This window comes from Halichoeres trimaculatus, unplaced genomic scaffold (assembly GCF_033239565.1).
Source record: "Halichoeres trimaculatus isolate MK-OKI-2021-1 unplaced genomic scaffold, fHalTri1.1 fHalTri1_scaffold_11, whole genome shotgun sequence".
NCBI classification, from domain to species: domain Eukaryota; kingdom Metazoa; phylum Chordata; class Actinopteri; order Labriformes; family Labridae; genus Halichoeres; species Halichoeres trimaculatus.
This window is the reverse complement of record NW_027437189.1, coordinates 35,176,761-35,202,035: the sequence shown is the minus strand read 5'-3', so window position 1 is coordinate 35,202,035 and position 25,275 is coordinate 35,176,761. Positions and strand designations below refer to the sequence as shown.

General features: G+C 40.4%; 1 protein-coding gene across 1 annotated transcript; it reads left to right on the top strand.

The window, feature by feature from the left end:
* Nucleotides 1-1,051: 1,051 nt before the first annotated feature.
* rtel1 (regulator of telomere elongation helicase 1) lies at nt 1,052-23,475 on the top strand. Its single transcript, XM_074682079.1, has 33 exons — nt 1,052-1,383; nt 1,693-1,891; nt 3,389-3,482; nt 3,574-3,655; nt 3,826-3,886; nt 4,044-4,119; nt 5,672-5,756; nt 5,991-6,056; nt 6,474-6,630; nt 6,737-6,775; nt 6,864-6,939; nt 7,029-7,126; nt 9,167-9,222; nt 9,588-9,659; nt 12,897-12,978; nt 13,073-13,205; nt 13,395-13,508; nt 13,871-13,911; nt 14,142-14,227; nt 14,524-14,601; nt 14,696-14,773; nt 14,871-15,017; nt 15,102-15,217; nt 16,353-16,476; nt 18,535-18,709; nt 19,313-19,452; nt 19,652-19,747; nt 21,049-21,265; nt 21,485-21,619; nt 21,749-21,880; nt 22,038-22,226; nt 22,858-22,977; nt 23,064-23,475. Exons 1-33 carry the CDS (start codon nt 1,279-1,281, stop codon nt 23,132-23,134), a joined length of 3,540 nt encoding a protein of 1,179 aa, XP_074538180.1. The 5' UTR covers nt 1,052-1,278; the 3' UTR covers nt 23,135-23,475.
* Nucleotides 23,476-25,275: the final 1,800 nt, after the last annotated feature.

Genomic DNA, 25,275 nt, shown 5'->3' with positions numbered 1-25,275 from the left:
AACTGCTAAAAGTGTTTTCAAAAGACTTCAGTTTAAATTAAAAATCATATCAACCTGTCCTTAATGAATTTATATGAAGTCACATTAGGGATGGTTACCTTTTACATTTGAAGCGATACGGTACCCATGCCCGGTAGCTGGTAATCGGTACCGGTACTCAACGGTTCCAATTTTGGTACTTTTTTGTGTTTATGTAGTAAAAAAATCACTTAAAAATCAAATAAAACATATCTTTTTTCAATTTGAAACATTTTTTTCTTCAATATACAACCTTGCAATGCTGTGATAATGTCCAGTATGGAAAATCTCCGACTCTTCCACTCCTTCACAGTCACAAGGATGCATTTAGGTACTTAAACATGGTACCTTTTGATTTTACGTGAATCGGTACCCAGTACTTTTGACAGAATTCTGTCGGTACCTATAAAAGTACCAAATTCTGTACCCATTCCTAAGTCACATGAATAATTGCAATTTTGGCTCCATTGATCCCACGCAACACCAGTGACAGTTGAACAACATTTATTATGGGAAGCTTCACATATTTAACACAGACTACATGCATGTTGTCTACAGTTTGGGCATGCTGCAGTGATGAAATGTCACTAAGACACAGGTTTGTATATAGTAAAATGATGGGCCAAGGTGTCATATGCACATTTAAACTGGTTTAATTTGAAGACTAAGCAAATCGAAAACGTGTGTGTGTGTGTGTGTGTGTGTGTGTGTGTGTGTGTGTGTGTGTGTGTGTGTGTGTGTGTGTGTGTGTGTGTGTGTGTAATTTCCTGCTTTCTCCAGGACATCAAACACACCCTTTAGTTTATCATTTTTGTGTCTAGTGCATTTTCTGCATTTATATTTACTCTACATTAAGTCGCAAACGGTTGAACGCTTGACTTCATTTATTAGTTGAGATTTAACTTGTTTATTTTCGAAAATGTAACTGTTACCATCCGTTATCAACATTTTCTCAGGTTCTATCACCAACATACGTTCACTAATGTATGCATAGCGCATCTCAGAATTCTGTGGGTACTTGAACGCAGCAGAGTGCGCATGCGCCCTGTAATGTTTGGAGGCGCCAAGCTGAGGCATGTCCATAGAGCAACTTTTTATCAGTTTGCTGAGCGTTTGGAGGTGTGGGTCATATAGTCATATGTTACCACGCTGTAAATGAGTAGAGCTTTAGTTAAACTTCACCCACAGCTCAGATGAACATCTCTTCAATGCGTCGTCTTTGCTCAGTAACTGCTGCTAAAGCGCAAAGCTAGTGAATGCATGATGAGTTCACTGACTCTGAATGGGGTGGCAGTGAATTTCCCTTTTCTTCCATATGACTGTCAGAAAGTCTACATGAGCAAAGTGATTGAGTGTCTTCAAAAGGTGAGCAGAGATTACTTTAGTGGTGTTACATATTGTCAAGGAAACAAGCTGGAGTACACGTTACCTTAAACTGGTTAGTCAAGTGTACTGGTGTTAGGAGGGGGCACAGTTACAGTTAGCTTTAATTGACAATAAATGGGACATTTTCGTAGATTATGTCACATTTACTCTGACAGATGCCTCCTGTGTCACTTACCCGTGTGTGTGTGTGTGTGTGTGTGTGTGTGTGTGTGTGTGTGTGTGTGTGTGTGTGTGTGTGTGTGTGTGTGTGTGTGTGTGTGTGTGTGTGTGTGTGTGTGTGTGAGACAGAAGATAAATGGGGTCCTGGAGAGTCCCACAGGTACAGGTAAAACCCTGTGCCTGCTGTGTGCCACCCTGGCCTGGAGAGAGCACTTTAAGGACACCATCTCTGCCCAAAAGATATCAGAGAAGCTGAAAGGGGAAGAGATGTTCCCAAACACACCCTTGGCATCCTGGGGGACAGCTGCTACAGACAGAGACATACCCAGTAAGTTTTACATATCCAGAGTAGGGCTGGGCGATATGGCCTAAAAATAAAATCGGATTATTTCACAAAAAATTCAATTTACATTTTTTTGACGATTTTTTCCCCAACCTTTTAAAGAAAACCAGAAGTACAAATGACAGATAACTCAAAACCAGTTTTGTTTTAATTTGAATCAAAAACTTAATTAAAGTAACCTCTATTTGACTCTTGGAATTGAAGTTTCAGCTTTTCTTCTGTTTCAGTAACTTCACTTTGTAGTTTCAAAGAAGGCAGACTTTTTTACATTCACATTGAAAGCTGCACCCTTTTATATGTTTTGAATTTGAAAATACTGCTAGGAAAAGTGTGTACGGTACTGTTTCAGTGCACTACAGCACTGTTCGGTGATATTCTACTTTTAAATGATTTAAAAAAAACCTGCTTTGTTTCAGTCTAGTTTAATTTTTTTTAAGCTGTAGTCTCTTAATCCTGTGATTTTAATTCAAACAAATAAGCAAAATAAATGTTATTTATTCTAGTGTGGGCTCACAAAGTTCATGCCTCCCTGCCTAAGTCAGTGCCTTGGTCGGGGCACCCCAATCTAAAAAGTCTGGTCCGCCCTTGCTTGTCAGAGCGTACCTGGTTGCAGGCTCGTTATGTTGCTCTGCTAGTCAGTGGATGGATTTATGCTGAATGGAGGGTTCAGTTGGTGGAATAGAGAGAGTTGCAGGGAAAGACAGAACTCAGCTTTCCTCAGGTAAAAGTCAAACACCTTCTCAGTCATGTCTGTCCAGACAGCACCGCTCTGGTTGATCACCCATCGCCGTCTCGTCTCCCTCCCTGCAGTCTATTTTCAAAAATCATGATCTGTCAATATCAACATAAGAGGGTGTTTTCTTAGGTTGAGTGGGGGAGTTCTGAGAAAAAACGGATGTATATTTCTTCACTATGTAAATCTAAAAATGATCAGAGTATTAACTTCGAAGAGCAGCAGGTTTTAGGCGCGTCAATCACATCATCAATTATCTGCAGATGAACCTAAAAGGGTCCAGGCTTTGTAAATGTTTCAGTCAAAGATCTAAACAAACTCCTAAAAACTGACAGATAGAAAACAGAGGTCTAGTTTATATTAAACTCTTTGGGCTGTTGATATGGACCATAAGAAACATGTGTCCGTCAAGGTGCTGGGTGTCAAAGATGCACAAGAACTTTTGTATAACATTCAGGTTTCTGTTGTTTTGTTAGTGAACTGTTAAATCACGCTGCACACACGCAGAGTCAGCGCTTGCTGCGGTATACAAGGTGCGCAATAGCAGGAAGAAAAATTCTAATTTTTCGTTTTTTAAATCGTCCACAAAGAAAAATTTAAATCAAACGATATAATGGATTTATCGCCCAGGCCTAATCCAGAGCGATCTGTACAGGTTGTATTTATACATGAAAGAAGCAGAACCTCTCATCTCAGGAGTCACCTTAATATACAGGATTGTTTCTGACATAAGTGAAAACATTTTTCAGCTTACTACACGGATGTGCCAAAAATCATATATGCATCCAGGACACACTCTCAGCTGGCACAGGTGATCAATGAGTTGAAGAACACTTCATACAGGTAAATGATGTCATCTCTGCAAACTGTAATCATGCACTGCTACACCAGAGAGTCTGTTGAACTGAATCATCTTACTACAGCTTCTGTTTAGACCTAAGGTGTGTGTGCTGGGATCCAGAGAGCAGCTGTGCATCAACCAGGAGGTGATGCGACAGGAGAGCAACCATGTCAAGGTGAGGTGCAGGTCCAGCTGTTATTGTGTGCATGTTGATAAAACAGGTAAACGTGAGGATACATATTAGTTGCATTTTCAATGATGGTGATAAAAAAAACTTTATTTTGCAGCTCTTTCTTTAAGCACAGTGTGTATAATAAAACATTCTCTTCATGCTGTGGGTTTCAGGTCCACATGTGCAGATCAAAGGTTTCCACCAGGTCGTGTGTCTTCTACAATAATGTTGAAGGTAAAGATGGATACCACAGAGGCCTGAAAAGCGTGTTTGTTGGATGAGTTAACAAGATAATCTACCACAAATAACCTTCTTCCCCTAAGTGTTGAGTTGTTCATTTTATCTGGAATCAAACATTTTGGAGACTGACTGTTTTCCTTATCTCCCTCAGAGAAGAGCACAGACAAAGATTTGGCTCATTCCATCCTTGATGTGGAAGATTTGGTCAAATATGGCAACAAACAGAGGTGGAAATGATGTTTTGATTTTTATATTTATGTCTGATTGACCAAAAAGTCTCTGCTTTGACTGATTTTGAGTCCAGTGAAAAAAGTGGTGTGTTGTGCCCAAAGGCTGTGCATGAATTGTTAGTAAACTTTTACTATTGATTAGGCCTGTCACGATAAAAAATTTTGCTAGATGATAATTTTCCTAAATATTATTGCCGATAAACAATATTATTGTCAATATTATTTTGATTTTTTTTCCCATTTTTTCATTGATGTAATTATGATAAATGGGATAATAAAGTGAGTACACCATATCAAAATCAAGAAACTTTAATTTTTTAAGAGTATTGAACTGTAATAAAAGGTCAGGATTTTTTGAATAAAATAAATTAAACAAAAAATATAATACATTTATCAAACAAGAAAGAGAAAAAAAATACAATGAAAATGAAATGGCTCTCTTTTAGAAAAAAATACATGTCAATAAAAATAATTAATACTAATCAAAAACAATAAAACATAGACCCTGTCTCTAAAGAAAAAACGGAACTCCAAAAAAAAAAAAAAAAAACAACAATAAAAACTTTAGCCTAAGTAAAAGGGACTTTAAACAGTTATTATTGTTTGTAACATGTACTTTTTCCCAGTCAATCCGTACTGTCTGTCAAACATTTTGAACATTTCTGGCTTTCAACCGTATTGAAGGGCTGCATTTCTTTGGTAATGTATCCGTCTTTGAGTGCCCACCATTTTGCGCTTTTATTTCTATTTACTTTGCAGACCAAAAGCCTCAGTAAGAGCGGATTGTCAAAGAACAAGGCTCCGCTGAACCTCCCCTTCTTCTTCTTCGTCGCCACTATTTTTGAACAAATGCGACATATCAGCTTGTTGGTGTTCATGAGCTCACACTTTGTTCATTCTGATAAAAAACAAAATATTCCCACACTGGGACTGTGGCAGGCGGCTTAAGAACCGTATCTTTGGTGCCATCACTCATATTAGCGTGTGTTTCCTCCTTACCCCTCAGGACGCTCGCTTCAGTTCTCTCTGTGTGTACGCGCGAGCAGCCCCGTCTTCACCCCAAAGATTTCATTTTTAACAGATGCTCACTCCGCTATAAATCGGCTAAATCTGCTATAGAACCTATGCACCCCGATGTTAGGAAAGATAGACGTAGTGAGCCATCTTCTCATTCAGCCTCTTTGATCGAAAGAGAGGAGGAAAACAAACATGCATGCAGGTGTCAGTTTATTGAGGCTGGCAAACTTACTGAGGACGTTTTTATTTATCGTTTGGTTAATCGATTTATTGATTATCGTGACAGGCCTACTATTGATTAAGATGAGCAGAAAATCTGCACAGTTTAGATACAGGAACTCAAGATTATTTGCCTTTTTTTCATAAAACTTCATCAATAACATAGAAATGTATTATTGCAACTTTTAAAACCATACATTCAGAAGTATAATGCAGGAAAAGGTCATAATGTGTGCAGAAATAACACTTACAATCTGCATACAGAGCTGTTTTAAGTATTTACTTCATCTTAAGTTGAACATTTTTCTTCCAGGGTTTGTCCGTACTACCTCTCCCGTTCAATGAAGCAGCAAGCAGATGTGATTTTCATGCCCTACAACTACCTGCTGGACCCAAAGGTGAGCTGACCCACAGATGTTGGACTGAAATAAGGCCAGGGCTAATTTTTGATTAATTTAACTGATTAAAAGTTTTGAATTAATTTAGTTATTTAAATACTCTCATCATGCAAGAAGTCATAGTGTCTTTTATTGTGATGGTTCTTGCTGTACACACACAGGCACAGGTAAGTGACACAGGAGGGCTTTGTAAGGCTCTTCCTGCTGCTGATGCTGTTATCTTTTGTTCCACAGAGTCGCAGGGCGCACAATATTGAGCTGAAAGGAGCTGTGGTCATATTTGATGAAGCTCACAATGTGGTGAGACTCTGCTTTTCCCATCTTCTCTGTGACTGTCTTTTTTTAAAGTTGTTGTGAGAACCTTTAATTTCGTGTTAACCTTAGCAAGCTTTGTCAACAAAGTGGTACACCTTATGTCTTCTTTGACCTCATCAAATGAGGAAGAATCATCCAGTCACATAGAAAACCATCTCCAGACTTTCTTCAAACAGTAAAACGTACAACTCACCATGGGAATAAGTAATCAGGGTTATGTGTTGATTGGTGAATCAAGGTATCTTTGAAATATCTCTCTTTGAAAATTCACATGACATAAAATTTGCTGCTGAAAATCTTTGATAAAGTTTAAAAATCCAGCTGTTCCAGGTTTATGAAGATGATCCCCCATTTGGTTTAGTACACATCACAAAGATGATATAACGATCCTGTTTGCTGCAGGAGAAGACATGCGAGGAGTCGACATCCTTTGACCTGACTCCGTACGACATAGCTTCAGCCATCTCTGCAGTGGACCGGCTGCTTGCTGAGCAGGCCAAATCAGTCAGCAACGGAGACTCAGTGTCAGAAGACTTCACCTTGGAATCACTGAGCTCTGGTCAGAAAGAAGATTTGATCAGCAAAACAAGTTTAAAACAAGCTGAGTGTTTTTAAAGACAAACATTCACGTTTTAACGGCTGGTTCATTTCTTTTTTTGTTCAAGGGTTAAAATTGGACATAACAAGTGTGGCTAAAATCAAGCGTGAGTATCAGTGGAGAAGATGAACATCTTCTTGTTAAAATGCTCACGAGAAATCACATAAATAAACTGTGTCTTTGTGCTTTAACAGAAATTCTGATTGATCTGGAAGCGGCCATTGATTCTTACGAGGTCCCCGGCGACAAAGGCATCACTAAACCAGGGGTGTATGTAGCCATGCTGCTAACGGGTGAAAAACAAATGTTTTCCTGTGACTTCCTAACTGATATCTATGTTTTTTTTGTCTGTGTCTCAGGTTCATCTACGAGCTGTTAAAAAAAGCTCACCTGACCTACGACTCCAAGACAGCCGTTTATGAAGCTCTGGAGCAGATCAGCGGATATTTAGCAGGACGTCAGTTCGATTTTATTCTCTCATACTTACTTTACTTTATTGAATTATTTGACAGGGACCATGTACAAATGCATTAATCTTTTAATAGAAAAGATGCTATGTACCAGATTTAGCAAATGCTAATTCCCATCTGCAGTCCCTGGGCTGGTTCACAACAATCACAATGCAATTACACAACTGTTTATGTTGAAAACTAGCTCATTTAAAATTAATATACCTCAGTGTCAAATCCTATGTACAAAATCAACCAGACTGATGCTGACACAGTTGGTTATCAATAATATATTTCTTTAGATTTCTAGAAAAAAGGTTTAAATCTACAGAACATTTCAGACCGTCTGGGAGCTGATTCCATTGTTTAATGGTTTTGAATGAAAAAGCTGTTTGAGCAAAGGCAGAATCTTTTTGGGACAGCATAGTTTCTGTGAACTGTCGAGCGAGATGTTCGGGTTGTTTGCTCAGAGTAAAGTTGAACAATTTTTTTTAATGGAGGTGGAGCAATGTTATTGATAATTTTAAAGATATTTCTTAAGTTTGTAAATAAAATTAAATTGTCAAAACTGTATATTTTATACCTACTGAGAATATTGCAATGATGATAACGAAGAGGTTTTTTGTCCAGTACCTTAAGTGCCTGATTACGGATCTGAGTGACGGATCTGAGTGGTTTGAATGTGGGCTCATTGGACTGAGACCAACAAGACAGGCAATAAGTGATGTGAGAAATGATCATAGCGTTGAAGTACATAAAAGATGCCTCCATAGTCAGACTATTCCTAATATGTCTAAAGGAAGAGATATTGTATTTAATTGAATTGCATAGTTTTTTGATATGCTTCTTAAAACTTAAGCAAGAGAATTTGAGCCAATTTTATGTATCATTCCTTGCTGAAGATAATTGGGATGCCACTTGCTCCATCTCCATGCCATGTACATAAATGACTGCGTCATCCGCGTACATGATGACGTTAATATCTTTGCACACCGTCAGAAGATCATTAATGTAGATACTAAACAACAGAGGTCCCAAAATTTGAGTTATTTGAGTTAAGATAATAACACACCCCTTCAATAAAGTCTACCTGTCATATGTGATGGGTCTGTGCAGGAAAGTCTCATTCCTGATGATGATTGGATGATGATGGTTACTTTTCCTGCTAATTTCATAAGTTTTGTTTACTGAAATGTTTAGTCTCTAATTTTGGACTCTGCAGATTTCTACTTTTTTTTGATGTCTTATACTTTTATATTTTATATATTTTTTATATTTGCATCCCTCTGCCTTTATGTTTTGACTACTGTGTAGTAGGGATGTCCAGAAACAGGTTTTTTGACTTCCAATCGAATCTGATTTTGTCATGATATGTTCTGCTGATATCAGTCCCATACAGATCTGATACCGATACCTACATTTTCAGACCCTAAAAATAGTGCAACCAGTTTTGCATACATGTCCTTTTTGATTTTGCTTTATACAATGAACCGTATTGCACCAAACTTGCTCTCAACTAGGTCATAATAAATAGCTGAATAACTGTGATAATAATAAATAACATAAATCCTGAATAGTTCAAAATCAAAAGCCATAATAAAGCTCAGTTTTTACTAAACAAATAAAAAGTCAATAGTTTAAGATGAAACCCTTCAAAAGTGCTGGTGTTGAACTTTGCACACAAAAAATACTGACCAGGCCAGCGCAGAGTACAGGGAGATTTACAGCAGCCGTGACGGTGCTGAGAACACGTGAAAACTGGATCGGAACCGATCACTTAGCAAAATCCGATGCCATCTGATCCTGTAAAAGTAGCCATACCAGGCGCAGATACCGATCAGTGTATTGGATCAGGACATCCCTGCTGTGCAGGAATCTACTTGAAGATGTACACATTTTATCTGGAACTGTACATCAGAACTCTCTGACATCCATACCACATCACATCATGTCATATCTTATCAAACCATATTTATTCAAAATCATATGTGTATCATATGTAATCTTTTACTAACTTGATAGGATTTGTGTGACGTGTTTCTCATCAGAGCCAGGAATATTCCTGAACACGAGCGGACTGCAGAAGCTGTCAGATATCATACAGGTATGCTGCACACTGAATCTTATGGGGATTATTCAGTGATTTTCAGAGCAGTGTTGGAGTTTGAATGCTTAGCATTAGCATTGAAGTCTTTAAGTGAGGAAAAACAGCCAGCTCAGTGCTGGTCCATCCAGCCAAAAGATCACACACCAACTGATAAACCTGTGGTGGTGCATGACAGTGCATGGCTATGCAAGGACTCCTGAACTACTAGGTCAGCACACTGAGTCACTAAATATCCTTGAACAACTTTTAACCGGTACAGAGCAGCATACAGACCAGGAACAAGCATGTGTCTGCACAGTTAGCTCTTGTAAAAACAACATTTCTTTAGTTACATTCCTCTGTTTCCTCTCCTCGCCTCATAGCTTGTGTTCTGTGGTGAACCGTCAGAGAAGGACAGACAGCAGAAGATGGAGAACAACACGGCTCATTTCAAGGTGTGTTTTTTCTAGAGCCCGACCGATATGGGATTTTTGGGGCCGATGCCGATGCCGATACTGAGGGCAAAAAAAAGCCGATATCCGATATATCGGCCGATATCTGATATATCGACCAATATAATGGCTGATATACATAATAAATTCATTGATATACATTGTACACATACTGTATATAAACACAAATTATTATAATACCCATATGATTCAAGACAGAGACAAAACACTATTAAATTAAGACAAGGAACTTTAATTAAAAAACTGTCAACATAAGAACTGTAGTTTAAACCAATGATAAATAAAAACAAGCTGTAAACACAATAATAAATAAATAAGTCAAACTTTAAACACAGTAAGTAGAAAGAAAGTCAAACTGTAAACACGCAATGATAAATAAAAAAGTCAAACTTTAAACACAATAATGAATTTTTAAAAAGAAGTCAAACTGTAAACACACAATGATTAATAGGAAAAATTAAACTAGAAACACAATAATAAATAAGGCAATAAGGCAAATTTGTGCGAACAAACTAGTGCAAACTGTATTTTAAGAGTATAATAAAAATAAATATTCAAAAATAAAGTTTTCAAACTGTAAACATGTAAACAGTTGCATAATGCATATATCGTTTCACAAAGATGCAACTTACACGACGTTTAAACGCCGTATTATAGTCTTACATTAGATTATGGCGGACGTGTGAATTAACAGTAGCATTTATCTCTGTTTATCTCACAGAAAAACAACTTACACGACGTTAAAACGCCGTGTTATACTCTTGTATTAGATGATGGTGGACGTGTGAATTAACAGTAGCTCTTATCTCCGTTCATCTCACAAAAGATGCAATTTACACAACGTTAAAACGCCGTTCTATAGTCTTACTGTAGATTATGGTGAACGTGTGACTTAACAGTAGCATTTATCTCTGTTCGTCTCACAAAAGATACAACTTACATGGCGTTAAACATTGTTACACACTCTTTAAAACTTAAGTGAAAAAACCTTGAATGCTCTTCCCGGCATGTCTTAACAGTGTGTTTTTGTCATGGAGCACTAAAGTGTAGAGTTACATTGTTTTGAAAAGTCACAGCTGACGATGGAGTAATTTAAGTTTTTGCCGTCCTCTCCTGTAGCAGACTGAATGAGAGTGAATGGGGGAGACGAGCGGCTGCAAAGCATGGTCTGCGTGTGAGGGGGAGGGGCCGGGCACTCGGGCAGCGTGCTGCCCAACACACAGACTCACAGGAGCAGGAGTGAAAGGAGCAGGAGCGGCAGAATTTCCGCGGAGCAAAATTTTTATAATCGGCTACATTTTGGCCGATGTTGATTATTCTGTGACAGGCTATAATCGGCCCGCCTTTTAATCGGTCGGGCTCTAGTTTTTTCCTCAGCAGTCATTTGTGAACATTGTAATCATGCTCTTACAGTGCTGTGAAAATGAATTTTCCCTCATCTTTCATCTGTTTTTGCACCTTTTTCTTTTCTTTTTTGAGTTAACTTTTTATTGACACTTGTAAACAAACATATACACTTTATCTTTGAACTTGACTTAAATGTCACATTCATTTTTTCCCTTTTTTTTAAACCTAAAGAACACATGAACCATGTATAGACCTAAAGGAAAGAAAGGTAGGGAAAGATCATGTCTTTAAGAGGAAAATCAAAAAATTTAGAAAAAAGTAATCAAGTCTGGCCTGAGAGGCTTTATATAGTTTACCTAGTTTTTCCAGCTTGAGTCAAAAATGTCTAATTTCTGATTAAAACATGCTGTAATCTTTTCCATTTTGTAAATGTCTATCACGATGTCCATCCATGTTTTTAAAGAAGGGTTCTCCTGGGATAGCCAGTTCTTTGTAACAGCCTTTTTAGCTGCAATCATCAGTATGTTCAGTAATTATCTCTTTTTGGTAGATCTTCAGGCATAATACAAAAAAAACAAGGTCTTAAGCCTGGCTCACACTACAGGATTTAAAAAATCTTCAAAGATTCTGAAATCGGGTTGTATCTCACACATGAGGAGAATCTTCACAGATCATCTTCTCTTAAATCTTAAGCACGCACTAACTCCAAGATTTGAAAATACTGACCAGCACACACGACAGGATTTCACCAAGATTATTTGACCAGAGAGAGTGATGCACCACATGAGCTCAGTTGTTTGATCTGAGGTTTTTAGCGCACTGGTGGGACAGGAGGAGAGAGAAGAGGAGCTGTCTGCAGCGGTGCCTTTCATCCATTACGCACACGCAGAGGGACAGAGGTGAAACTGTTGCTGTATCAGCCAATAACGGCATGATATCACACCCATCACTGATAAAACAACAGTTTGCTACTGAAAATGGTGTGGTTATGTGTTATCTTTAAAGGCATTATTGAACTGGCTCGAGTGGGCCAGTGGAGCGTGCAGTCAGCTGACCCGGAGCCTTTCCGTTGCACTTTGAGCCTGCGTTTGTTGTCTGTTGTCCTGTCTCTTGTAAGGGGGCTCTCTCTCTCTCTCTCTCTTGGCTGTTGTCATCCTCAGTGAGAATGAATGTTGTAATCATCCAGATAAATATCAAACATGTTTGAAAACTATCGGGGCGGCTCCAACGAGTCTGTGAGACGATCGTGGAGCTAAAGATTCACCTGTCAACCGCTCACACTAGAAGATAATCTTGGCTGATTGTCGGAGCCGATTTTAGTCCCTAACCAGATTTCTTCCCCAATTGTCAGGAGGACCGAATCTGGGTTAAATTGGGGCAAGAATCCTGTAGTATGAGCCAGGCTTTAGGCGCTGTGTATCCCTTTCTAAAAGTCCAGAATAACAGGACAGTTCCAGAACACGTGGTAGTGATTGGCGTTTAAATGTCCACACTTTCTCCGGCAGGTTGGGGAGTTGCTGAAATATTGAGATTTCTGGATATGATAATCCCTCCTTCCTTCTCCTATCTTGATTAGATATACATAGCTGAGTGTGGTTTGAGGTTCAGTAAACCTTTGTACAGAGAAGAAATAGTTCTACCTCCACTGTCTGAGTTGTATGCTTTCTTGATTAAATCCACTAGCGTTGTATTTGATATCAATCTTTTTTTACCTTTTTGTTAACAAAATTCCACATCTGTAAGTATCAAAAAAAGTCTTGTTTTTCTAACTGAAACTTTTCTTTAAGCACATCAAAGCTAAGTTTTTTTTATTTTCACAGTACTGTATCATGTTTACAGGGGGGTAAACTTTCACTTGTGTGTTTTTCTCAGGTTCACATCCATCGAGACACCAGCAGCTGGAATAAGAAGCAAAGCTCGGATGTCTGGGCTTCATCTTCGTCCAAAAAACAAGGTACACCTCCTGTCTCACTGATCCAAGGATCACTTGCTACCCTGGTAAGATCCTGGTTTTTAACTGGCTCTTTGGGTTGCTTTTCTCTTTGCAGGAAATATTTTGAGCTACTGGTGCTTCTCCCCGGGCTTCAGTATGCAGGATCTGAAGAATCAGGAAGTCCGCTGCATCATCCTGACCAGTGGGACTCTGTCTCCCTTGACCTCCTTCACCGCTGAGATGAGGATGTACGTTACTTGTCGCTCCTCAAAGCTCAGTGTGATGACGATGGCTCATAGTTATGTACTCAGACATGGACAGGAGCCTCAGAGTTGATGTGTTTTAATGAGTAGACCTGATCAGTCCTGACATTTGTGACAGCAGAATCAGCTAGCACTTGTATTTGACTCAGCAAATCGTGTTTGCTTGTGGTGCAGAGAGTTCCCGGTGACTCTGGAGAACAGTCACGTGATCGAGCGCGATCAGATCTTTGTGAGTGTCATTGATCGAGGTCCAGACGGAATCGAGTTGAGTTCAGCTTTCGACAGAAGGTTGGTATTCCTTCCTGCGTGTTGGGTTGTCAAATGTTCAGGTACAAGAATAACAAAACTCTATTTTTCATCCTCTTTCTGAAATGAAGACACACTATGTGTTAAAATGTGGCTTACCTCGGCCGCAGATAGGAGCAGACTTTCATTTGAAGCAGTCTTGTATTAGACACAGGCCTTTGATTTTGATTCCCTACTTTTGAACTAACTCATCATTTATCTGCACACCCTGGTGCTGTCAGATCTGCTCCCACATGTTTAGTCAACACAAATTCAGCCTTCCCTGTCTGTGTCAGGTTCAAACCTCACAGCATGACCTCTCTGACCCTCTCATTTAAAAATAACCATCTTTACCTCTCTGACAGATTTGTCCCTGAAAACATGGCGTCTTTAGGAAACACTGTCGGTAAGATCAAGCAATATACAAATGTTACTCTGTGGTATCACATATCTGCAGTTTGTCATATTCAAGCTGATGTCAGCAAAATCTCTTTTAAAGTTGATCTTATTTATTCATCTCAAAATGTCTTATCAGAGCAAGTTTTTCAAACCCCTTTTCTTTAGTTTTGAAACAGTTTCTTAGACTTCTGCCCCAATAATCACATCATTATGTTTGTTGTTGTGTTCTTTCCTCAGCAAACCTGAGCCGTGTGGTTCCCCATGGCCTCTTGGTCTTCTTTCCCTCTTTTCCTTTGATGGAGAAAACTCTGGACTTCTGGAGAGTGGGTGGAGCACGTTTCAAAACTTCACAACTCTTTTATTAATCACTGTGAAACAATCCAAAGAAATTGCCCGCTTCTTTGTTTTTACTGCTTTGTTTTCAGTTGCTGCACTCACCCTCTTCACTCCTTCAAATCTTTCTGTGTCTCTGCACTTTTTGCACTTTTTGATGCTGTTGATTGTCATTGGAGGGAGATTGTTGTTTTGAACACCTGGGGTGTTTGTTTATTTGTTTAATTTGATACTCTGAGGATGTAGGACAAGTAAATAGTCTCTCTTTATCTCTCTCTGTCTTCAGTCAAACGGACACGCAGACCGCATCGAGAACGTGAAGCCCATGTTTGTTGAAACTAAAGGAAAACAGACCTTTAATGAGGCGAGTGTTTCATATATCTGGACCTCCTCTGACAGGGTTTAAGGTCTCAACGCAGTGTAAGAACTGTTAACACCTCTGTTCTGTCTGCTCTCAGGTTATTGATGGGTATTACAGTAAGGTGGATGATTCCTCATCCAAAGGAGGATCTTTCTTTGCTGTGTGTCGAGGGAAGGTGAGGTTGATTTCTTCTCCCTGAGTCCAGAAAGGCTTTAAATGAATCCGAACACTGTTGGTTTCTGATCAAAGCTCAGTATGTCCTCCTTTTTCAGGCCAGTGAGGGTCTAGATTTTGCAAACACGTACGGTCGAGGTGTCATCATCACAGGTCTCCCCTTTCCTCCTCGGATGGACCCTCGAGTCATCCTAAAGATGCAGTTTCTGGATGAGATGAGCAGGAAGAGAGTCCCAGGAGTGAAGGTGAGGAGCTGCTCCCTAACAGTGGCTGATAAGGCTGGACATCATTTCCCTTGCTGATAACTCGTTGATATTTCCTGAGTGCAGTACCTCTCAGGGCAGGACTGGTACAGGCAGCAGGCTTTCAGAGCCGTGAATCAGGCCATTGGTCGGGTGATTCGCCACAAAGAGGACTTCGGAGCCATCTTCCTGTGTGATATGAGGTCAGACTGGAGCTGTCAGTCTTATATTATATATTATGTGTTTTGTAAAGTGTCCTTGGGTGCTAAGAAAGGTGCTTTTAAATAAAATGTATTATTATTGTGTCACGACCCAGCTCTAAGATCATGACAAAAAGGGAGACAAACACCATGTACCTTGTTTGAAATGATATTTTATTAAAGGATAAGTTCGGTTTATACAACTTTTGTATTGTTTATTGAATGAAGTAGAACAAAATACTCACCCAGAAGGCTTTCCTGATTCAAGCAGTGCTTCAGGAGATATTTAGATCCAAAATCGTGCAGCGGACGTCCGTATAATGGGATCCATCGGGGCATAGACAGCGCCGCTCCTAAAACTGCATTAATCGTCCAAAAACTCATGTTTTTCACCAATATTCCATCATGGTCCTCTGCTGCAGTCTGTGTCACTCCAGACAGCGCTGTGTGGCTGTAATGACCTCTGAACTGACAAAGACTTTGTTTACGTTTGCCCCTCAAAGAAAGGGGGAAGTGGAGTCAGTTGAAGAGTTGGTGGTTTTTCATGCTGGACAGGGACACAGCATTACAAGGTTATATATTGAAGAATGAATATGTTAAATTGGAAAAGTTAAAATAAGATTTTATTATTAAACAAATTAAAATTTTACCACATAAACGCCAAATAAATTACCGAAAATTGGTACTGTTGGATACTGATACCAGTATCAGTACCGGGCATTGGTACCGTATCGTTTCAAATGTGAAAGGTACCCATCCCTAGGTGACGTACCACGTATGTTCACATGGGGCATGAAATAATCAAAGCATTTAAATCCATTTTGAATCAAATTGCAAGCTAAAGAATCAAAATCAAATCAAATTGAATCGAATCGTGAGGTTCTTAGCAATACCCAGCCCTAATGTATGTATGTCTTGGGGCTCTCAATATAGCTGGTGCTGTGGTTCCTCGAACAGCTGCCATGTGGTGTTCTCAGGGACAGTGTAGTGTCCTCAGATCAATACTGCATGGTCTTGTTCTGTGGCTTGGACCTGCAGATGAGAGGCTTGTAAGCAGGTGTAAGAAGGGCGAGCTTAATAGGCTCCAGGAATACTGGTGTAAACTTGGTCCAGCTTAATAATGTGCCTTCTCTGACAGGTTTAAGGGCTCCTCTGCCCGGAATCAGCTCCCATCCTGGGTCCGGCCTTATGTGCGTCTGTATGACAACTTTGGGAACGTGGTCCGAGATGTCTCTCAGTTCTTCAGGGTCGCACAGAAACTGGTAGGTCTGAGCGTTCACCCAGGGATGGGCAGTTCAAGCAAAAAAGATATTCCCTTTTAACTGTTCGAAAATTATTCCAAGATTGTCACTTTCTGCACTTCCTAATTGATTTTTTAGCATCTTCTCGTTCTTGTTTTGGCTGTAAATCCTCCAGCCTGTTGACTCCATGTCTGGCTCTATTCATTATGGCAATTTGTTGCAGTAGTCAAGTGAAATACGATCTGGTTTGGACACAGTTTGTTTTATTTTGAAAGTCATTTGGCATTTCAAAAGGTTTCCATTCATTCAACTTCCTGTCCCGCACAATCTATTTTTTTGTGAAATTGACGCATAACAGCTTCGGCATCAAGCATCAAATTGCCATTTGCCATAGACAGGATAAAGCCATCATCGCATGAACTATTTGATTTTTTTTTTATGTTAATTACTGATTGAATATTCAAAAATTATTGCCCATCCCTTGTTTACAATAATGTGATACACTGCCTGGCCCAAAAAAATGTTGCCGCCAAAAAGAAGGCCACACACTCTTATATTTCGTTGAACCGCCCTTAGCATTGATTACGGCACGCATTAGCTGTGGCCGTATTTCGATATGCTTCTGCAATGTCACAAGATTTATTTCCATCAAGTGTTGCATTAATTTTTAACCAAGATCTTGCATTGATGATGGTAGAGTCTGACCGCTGCACAAAGCATTCCAGATCCCAAAGATTCTCAATGGGGTTAAGGTGTGGACTCTGTGGGGGCCAGTCCATGTGTGAAAATGACGTCTCATGCTCCCTGAACCACTCTTTCACAGTTTGAGCCTGATGAATCCTGGCATTGTCATCTTGGAATATGGCCGTGCCATCAGGGAAGAAAAAATCCGTTGATGGAATAATCTGGTCCTTCAGTATATTCAGGTAGTCAGCTGACCTCATTCTTTGAGCATAGACTGTTGCTGAACCTAGACCTGACCAATTGCACCAACCCCAGATCATAGACTGCCCCCACAGGCTTAGACAGAAGGCACAAGGCATGATGGGTGATCACTTCATCTGCCTCTCTTCTTACCCTGATGGCCCATCACTCTGGAACAGGGTCAGTCTGGACTCATCAGACCACATGACCGTCTTCCCTTTGCATTGTGCATATGGAAATGCTCTTACTTTTACCATGAAACATAGCCCTGAGTTCTACTGTAGTTTTTCTTCCATTTGATTTTATTGAATGTTTAAGTGATTGTCAATCACGATCATTCAGGAATTTTTGTCCAGCCACGTTTCTTCCCCAAAGACGATGGGTCCCCACTTTCTTTCCAATTTTTAATAATGCTTTGGACAGTTTTTAACCCAGTTGTAGTAGTTTCTGCAATCTTCTCACGTTTTCTCTGCTTGATATGCCAATGATTTGACCCTTCTCAAAAAGACTAACATTTTTTCCACAACCACGAGATGTGTCTTTCCACATAGTTGTTTAAAAAATGAGAAGCAGCTCATTGCACCAGTTGGGATTGAATAACTTGTTGCCAGTTAAGAATTATCACCCATGCAGTAATTATCCAATAGGAGGCTCATACCTATTTGCTTAGTAAAATCCAGGTGACTTTTTGGGCCAGGCAGTGTATTAGGTTGTTGATAAAGTGACAGGATCTCATGGAGTCTGCTAAAAACACTCAGTAAAGTGAGGATTCTTCAGCAGCTGGTGAGCTCTGATCTGATCCCGGAGCATTTACAATCCTGTGGGGCTTCAGTCAGAAAGCAAGAGCCGTTGGTTCTGCAGGAAATCTTTGTAATATAAACAGTCAGAGCAGGATCAGAGCAGATGTCAAACAGGTGGAATGACCAAGTCTCAGGCCTGACCCTGAAATCTGCTGACCGAGCTTTCATGTTGATTAAAGACTAATAAACCCCATTTTTTTACTCCTGCTACGACCTTCTGACAAATATTGGAGGAGTGTTCCTTCTGCACCTTAGGAGTGAAAGTTCAGGACCATGTAACCTTTTTGTGTGTTCAACTGTAGTGTGTTGACTGTCGGCTTTAACTGAAGTTTGTGTTTCTATATGAACATGTCAGAGGCCTTATGTGGAGAAGAAGAAGAAGGCAGCTCCAGCAGAGAGCTGTGGGACCTCATGGGAAGAAAACACTCAGTCCTCCAGTTCAGCTTCCTTCTCAGCCTCCCAAAGATCTAACGCACAGAAAGCCAAGGTCCTGGACGCTCACTTGCCCAGCCTGAAGAGGAGGAGACTCAGTGAGTAGAATTAAATTAGGGGCCATTTACACGACAGCGGTTTTGTTGTGTTTCAGCCTCGCGTTTACACGGAAACGGCGTTTCAGCTGACTTAAGACACAATCTTTTGAAAACGGCCTCCAGAGTGGGATTTTTCTGAAACGCTGTCGACACCGTTGCCGTGTAAACAGTATGCCGGCGTTTTCAGTGGGAGCGATGACGTCACACTCCGCTTCGCACTTCATGCATACAACAGGACAACAGTACCATTGTTACAATTGTCGTGAACTACCATGTTGTGCTTGTGCTGCTCAATCTGCTGTATCTGCTGACTGTCTTTATACAAAATGAGCATCTGTTGCTCCACTTCTTAACTTAGTATTCACCAGTACACCAGATGATCGGCTCAACTCTACTTCGGTGGCGATCTCCCAAAAGCGGCTTCTGGACAAGACATTTATTGCGCTGACTATAGGCCTGGAATGCTTACTACAGTGTTTTCAGCCCCTCAGCGTTTCTGTGCGTTTACTGCGTTTTCAGATTCAACGTTGTCATGAAAATGGAGCCTTAGATCCTGAACGTATCTCAGAGAAAAGCTTCTTATTGTTTAAATGTTGTGGTCAGATGAACAGGCTGGGGTGGCTGGGATCTGTATCGAGTATGAGCAGGAGGTGCAGGAGAGCCACAGAAGGCCAGTGAACCTACTGGATGCTCTGGAGCGAGGAGATCATAGCAAAGGAGGAGATTCTGCTGCAGGAGAGAAGGTAGCTATGTGTATTTTCTCCTGAAACATCTCCACTGTCCACACGTCCTTGTTCGTCAAGAGGTTGATTTGAAAAGGTTGATTTGTGAAGTGGGTCAGAGCCACTATTATCAATCTAACAAAAGAAAATAATTGATTATTTGTGATTCTCTGACCTGTGAGACTTTGACATTTTTCCTATTGTGGATTTTCTTCTGAAGGCAAACTGTTTGTCTGAGCTGTCTCTACAATACGACAGAAAAATGAGGAACGAGGTGTGGGGAGGCAAACGCAAAATCAGACTGGTCCAAGAGCAGGTTGGTGTTTTCTGTGTCCCACATGTCCTCCCAGTCCTAAACCCAGTTATGTCCCCTGAGCAGAGAAGAGATGCATGGAGTTACTGATAGGCACATGAAGACTGACTAAACTGACTCAGAGTGTGGACATTCAGAATCACTAATTAATATGTTTTCATTTGAAGGGTGTGATCTGGGTGTCATATTAAAGGGGACATATCATGCTGATCCCTGATTTAATACTTACATATAAAATAATAAAGTTGAAAACAAGACCTTTCACCCCCTGAATTTTCAAAAAATGAGATATTGTATTTTTTCTGATATCCTAGAACGAGATTTGATGCCTCTGAAAATAGGTCATTGTCATTTGGCCGCAAGATTTCAACCTTTGTGACGACACAAGGATCCTTTCTTTTTATTGGAGTAATCTGATAAAGCAGCTCCTCCTCTGTGATGTCAGTTAGTCACACAACCGCCACCGAGGGATACACCCACCAAGAGACGAGTATCCCCCTCAGATGCTGGATGCAGGGACTCTGCTCTGCAGAGGAGCTCGGCTTTACATGGTGAATTAGCAGTTAAAACACTGTAGTTTTAGCAGACGTTGTAATACTTGTGAGACTGTGATATTTGCATGCTTGTTCTGACATGCACTGTGAACCTGGACCACAATAATGCTGTGGTAATAACATAGTGAGGAACTGACGGTAGAGGCGATCTTTAGACTACACTTTCATCATTATGGATAAAACAGACAGAGAAAAGTGAAGGAGCAGGATGGAGCCCTGTTATAGAAATAGTTTATTGGTGAAGTCTGCCAATATTTCCACGTATAAACTATACATGTTACAGTACCGCTTTGACTCACCACACTGAAGCATCCTGAGATGATCTGTGTCCAGGTGGATTTTATTCCTCCTGAGCTGCAGAACCGTCCGGGTCTGACTCAGGGTCCAATACAAAAGGACGCCCCTCTGATAGAACTGACCAATCAGAGCACAAAGGGCTGTGACGTTGCGAGGTTACTGGAGGTCATTCTCCAAACGGAGCGTTTCAACGAGATCTTCAGAATGGCCTAAAATGAGGATATTGAGAACGTTATTGTGGGGCAATGAAGGAACTAAATGACTTGTACTGAAGGCAGAAATGCTTTACAGGCATCCTAGTCTGGTATAGTGAAAAGGAGAAACAAGCATGATATGTCCCCTTTAATCATCAAGAATAAACCACTACTTTCTAGAGGTGTCAGCCAATTAGAGTTCAGTTTAAATCACAGCTGGGTAATAAAGTGTTTCAGCAAATGTTTCCCTTTTTTCTAGCAAAATAAATCCAGTGTGTCTGTGGAAACATCTGAAGAAGGTAAATCCAGCAGAGCCAAAAGCTTCCTGGCAGAGATGAAGAAGTCTCTGAGTCAGGTGAACTTTGACCGGATCATTCAGGCCCTGCAAACGTACAAAAAGACAGACGACCTGGACCTCCTGCTGACAGAGGTTGCCGTCTTAATTGAAGACGCTAACACTCACAGTCTGCTCCGAGGTGAGTTTCTCTGCTGAATGGCACGATCATAATCCTTAGATTATGATCATGTCTCGCCAAAAACAAAAATACAGGTCAGCTTTAAAGAACGTACAGTTTCAAAACACGCTCTTCTCTTTTGGACCCAGCAGGGTTTAAAATGCACAAAAAATGAGGATCCAGACATGTCCAGTGTGCCTGTTTGTGTGTGTTTCATAAGTGGTTACCTCTGTGTCACAGGCTTCTACCAGTTTGTCCGTCCTCATCACAAACAGAGGTTTGATGAAAAGTGTCGGGAGCTGACGGGACAGGGCTGTGGGTACAAACCTGATCACTCCCTGGCAAAGGACGTGAAGAAAGCTCTGCCACAGAGCGGTGCGAAGATTCATCACACCCTGACACACACACCCGGACACACACTTTTTCTAACAACCAAACCAAAATAAAGAGTTTAAAGAGTAAAACCAACTTTGGCATCCTTTTTCTTCTCTTCTTCCTGTTCAGCTGCTGAGCGAGCGCCTTCTGTGGCCCTGACCTCCTGCAGTGGGACGTCTACCTGCACTCAGCTAAACACACAACAGCTCAACAAAGGAGGACAGCACCTGAGCCAGCAGGGGATGAAGGAGCCCCAGAAAGGTTGGACAAAACAGTGTTTTACCTTCAAACTCTCTAAAGCAATCATTGCATGAGCACTTTTTCTCCAGGTGAGAAAGACTCCAGATGGAGACCAAAGGTTAGCTCCTGAGCTACAGAATTGAGTCTTAGATCCTGATCCAAACCTTGTGTCCTCCAGGTTCTGCTCCAAAGAATGAGTTCCACACCAGGTTTCTGGCTGATGTGAAAAAATCTATGGGCGAAGAAAAGACGTCTCAGCTCTTTCAGGCCATCCACAGCTACAAGAAAACAGACAGCTATGAACACCTGGTGAGCACAGTGGTGAGCTTACTGACGGAGAGAGACCAGGACTTCGACCTGCTTGTCCGTGAGTCCAAACACTGCCTGCTGTGTGCTGTGTGCATGGTGTAGTGAAGGTTTGATGACCTGTTAGGGCGTGGTCACACTGACCATCCAACCCGTGCTGTGCTTAAGCACGATTGCCCCCCCGCAGCGCTGTTCCCCAGCTGTAGAGTACGGCCAGCGGTCACACTACCCCTGTATGAACCAGACTTTAGTGGGTCTCACACACGCATATGGCCCGCCTACGTCATCGTGAAGCATCTGTTTACATGAAGCACGATCTCATCAGAGTCAGCACAATGAGACACAGAGAGCACTGCTACAACTTTAGAGACTTTTGGACTTATAGTAAGTTGTTTTTGCCCGACACAGCCCTCTAACACCCCTGCTTAGTTTAAATGATTGTCGAGATATGCGCTCGTGGTGATCACACCTCATGGATCACACACGACGTCCGCGTGCTTGTGCTCGTGCATGAAGTAAACCGTACAGAAGCCCACCTCTCTGAAGCGTGCCAAAGCAGAGAAGTGAATCGTGCTCAAGCACAGCACAGTTCCGTTCAACGCGCTTCAGGGCTGAAGCGTGCTCAAGCACAGCATGGTCTGCCAGTGTGACCTTACTCTCTCTCTTCATCCACTACTGTCTCATGTTTTCAGGATTTGGTACATTTGTTCGTCCTCATCACAAGAAGCAGTACAAGGAGATGATTGATGCTCTGATTGGTCCATCTTCTTCCAACAATGATGTTCCTGCCCATAAAGAACAGCACGAACCCGGTAAATGTAAACTCTGTCTGCCGTTTTAATATGTGCTGCTGTGTTTCTCTAAATATTTCCCCTCTTGGTTTGTTTCACTTTTTCAGCTCCATCGTCTCCTCCTCTGCAGACCCAAAGCAAGATTTCCTCTTTTTTCACCAGAAACCAAAGAAAGTGAACCTTTGTAATTATTTCAGGAAGTTTTATCAAGTAGCTGCTAACAGAAACACAGTCCTGCCAGGCTGCTTGGGATGAACTCTGTCTCAGTCAGGAAACTGGAACTGAACCAGCGGCAGTGGACCAGTCTGTGATCCTTTTAACCCTGAGCTTTAAGGGCTTTCAACTGTTTTTACTTGATAATGGATGCACCACCCTACTCTGAATTTGCACGGACAATAAATGAAATTGTATAAACAAAATGCACAGAATTTGCTGTACAAATTTGATATTGAAGTATATCTTGTGTTTTCATGTAGTTCCATTAAAATGATGTTTACACTTGTTCAGTGTACCTTCTGTCAGCTTTCAGAAGAAGTTTAAACCAGCTTCACCACATCAGAACTTTATGTTATCTCTGGTTTAACAGGGTCTTAAAAAGTATTTAAAGTTGATGAATCAGTTGTGGGAAAATTAAGGCCCTTAAAAAGTATTAAAAAGTCTTAATCGTAATGTTATGAAGTATTAAATTTTATTAGCTTTCAAGCTTTGACTCCAAACGTATCAATGAATATTTATATTCCTCCTTGCGTCTGTTACAAACTAACTTGACCAGACAGACTGTTCCATATATCCTCCACAGAAACAGTCCATCTGATTAGAAAATGTTTTCAGGGTGTGAACCTTCAAAAATAACCACACCTGGTGATTGGACGATCATTCTGCTCGTCACACTCATCACAGACCAGTGTGAGGATCTAGAAAAAGCTTTAGCATCTCAAAATATTTCACTCTGGATCATAAGTCTCTCAAGCCTCCTGAAAAAATGTCTTACTTTTCATGACCTGGGATCTTGAATTCTTACGATTTAGAGAGAGCTTTCCCCTGCTTCCCCTGATCTCATTTGTTTTGGAACAAATTTTCTTTGTACAAATCACCTTTTTACTGGATACAACACGATGAGATAGGGTACTTATCAATACAGTTTTGTAGAGCTGTTGTTTGAGACATGACAACAAGCAAAGTTGTTATTTTGTGAGGCACAGGCTATATGTAGCACTAGCAGCCCAACATATCCATAGGCTAATGTGACAAACTGTTTGTACAGTAGTTTAGTAGCGGTGCATATGTAACGCAGATAGAAAGTAAATAACTCAATCTTAAGCACATGTCCTAAATTTTGACAATGGTAAAATAAATTCTTGTTTGTTTTTCTCCAAGTTGGCCTTGAATAACTTTTGTTACTTTTTGTGGGAATGAGTGTGAATTAACCTGCCTTTAGTTTCATTTATTCTTTCAAGCTTTATTCCTTCTCAGTTTACCCAGTTTATGTTAAAATGCAAACTACACCTGTCAAAGATTGGTTGCTGACAACAGCTTAAGTCACGATAAGGTCTTAAAACTTTGTGAAAGGTTTTTAAAAAGTCTTAAAAAGGTATTGAATTTAACCTCAGGAATTCAGCATATACCCTGTTTAAGAACCCTTCCCAAAAACGAACAAAAGTGTCTTATCTGGAGTAACACTTTGTGAATGCCATCACTGAGATCCAACCAGTTATGGTGCCTAAAATTCATTACAACATTTTATTCAAAGGCTTAGTGTTAAATCCCATTTTCCTTAGTTGGTAGACTTCCACAACAATATGTAAAAAGAAAACAGCCCAGTCATAGCTAGCTGCTGAACAACATGAAAGCCTGGAATTAGAAATGATGGTTCAGTGCTGATTCTCCTCTACAGGCGTGTGTAGTCCTTTAACTGCAGTGAATTTAAACCACACAAAAATGTAACCTTACATACATACATACATAAAGTATCTACTGTCGTAGGAATACAAACAGAGCTTAACAAAAGTATAAGAGCACCTGTCATAAAAACAAGAAATCAGACCAGGATCGTAAAGTGTTTTAACTGACTCTTTGTTTTTCAAAGGTTTTTCTTTTCTTCACCTTTTATGAGCAGGAGACAGGAGCTTCAAACTGATTTCATGTTTTTATTCACAAGCTTGAGCCAAAACACAATGATTTTGTAAGAAATCAGAAATTTGTCAAATAACTGAGGAGGCAGTGGACAGTGGCCATAATACATTTTGAATACGCTTCATTCAATGTGACGGAATGTGACACAATAATCTCTGCAATAATTATGCAATTATCTGGATTTCA

What these genes read in the sequence shown, in the direction of transcription:
- rtel1 (XM_074682079.1), top strand. Translation starts at nt 1,279, where the DNA reads ATGATGAGTTCACTGACTCTGAATGGGGTGGCAGTGAATTTCCCTTTT. An exon ending in ATCTTCCTGTGTGATATGAG is followed by an intron (nt 15,218 to 16,352) that starts GTCAGACTGGAG and finishes CTTCTCTGACAG; the next exon opens with GTTTAAGGGCTCCTCTGCCC. An exon ending in GGACTTCGACCTGCTTGTCC is followed by an intron (nt 22,227 to 22,857) that starts GTGAGTCCAAAC and finishes TCATGTTTTCAG; the next exon opens with GATTTGGTACATTTGTTCGT.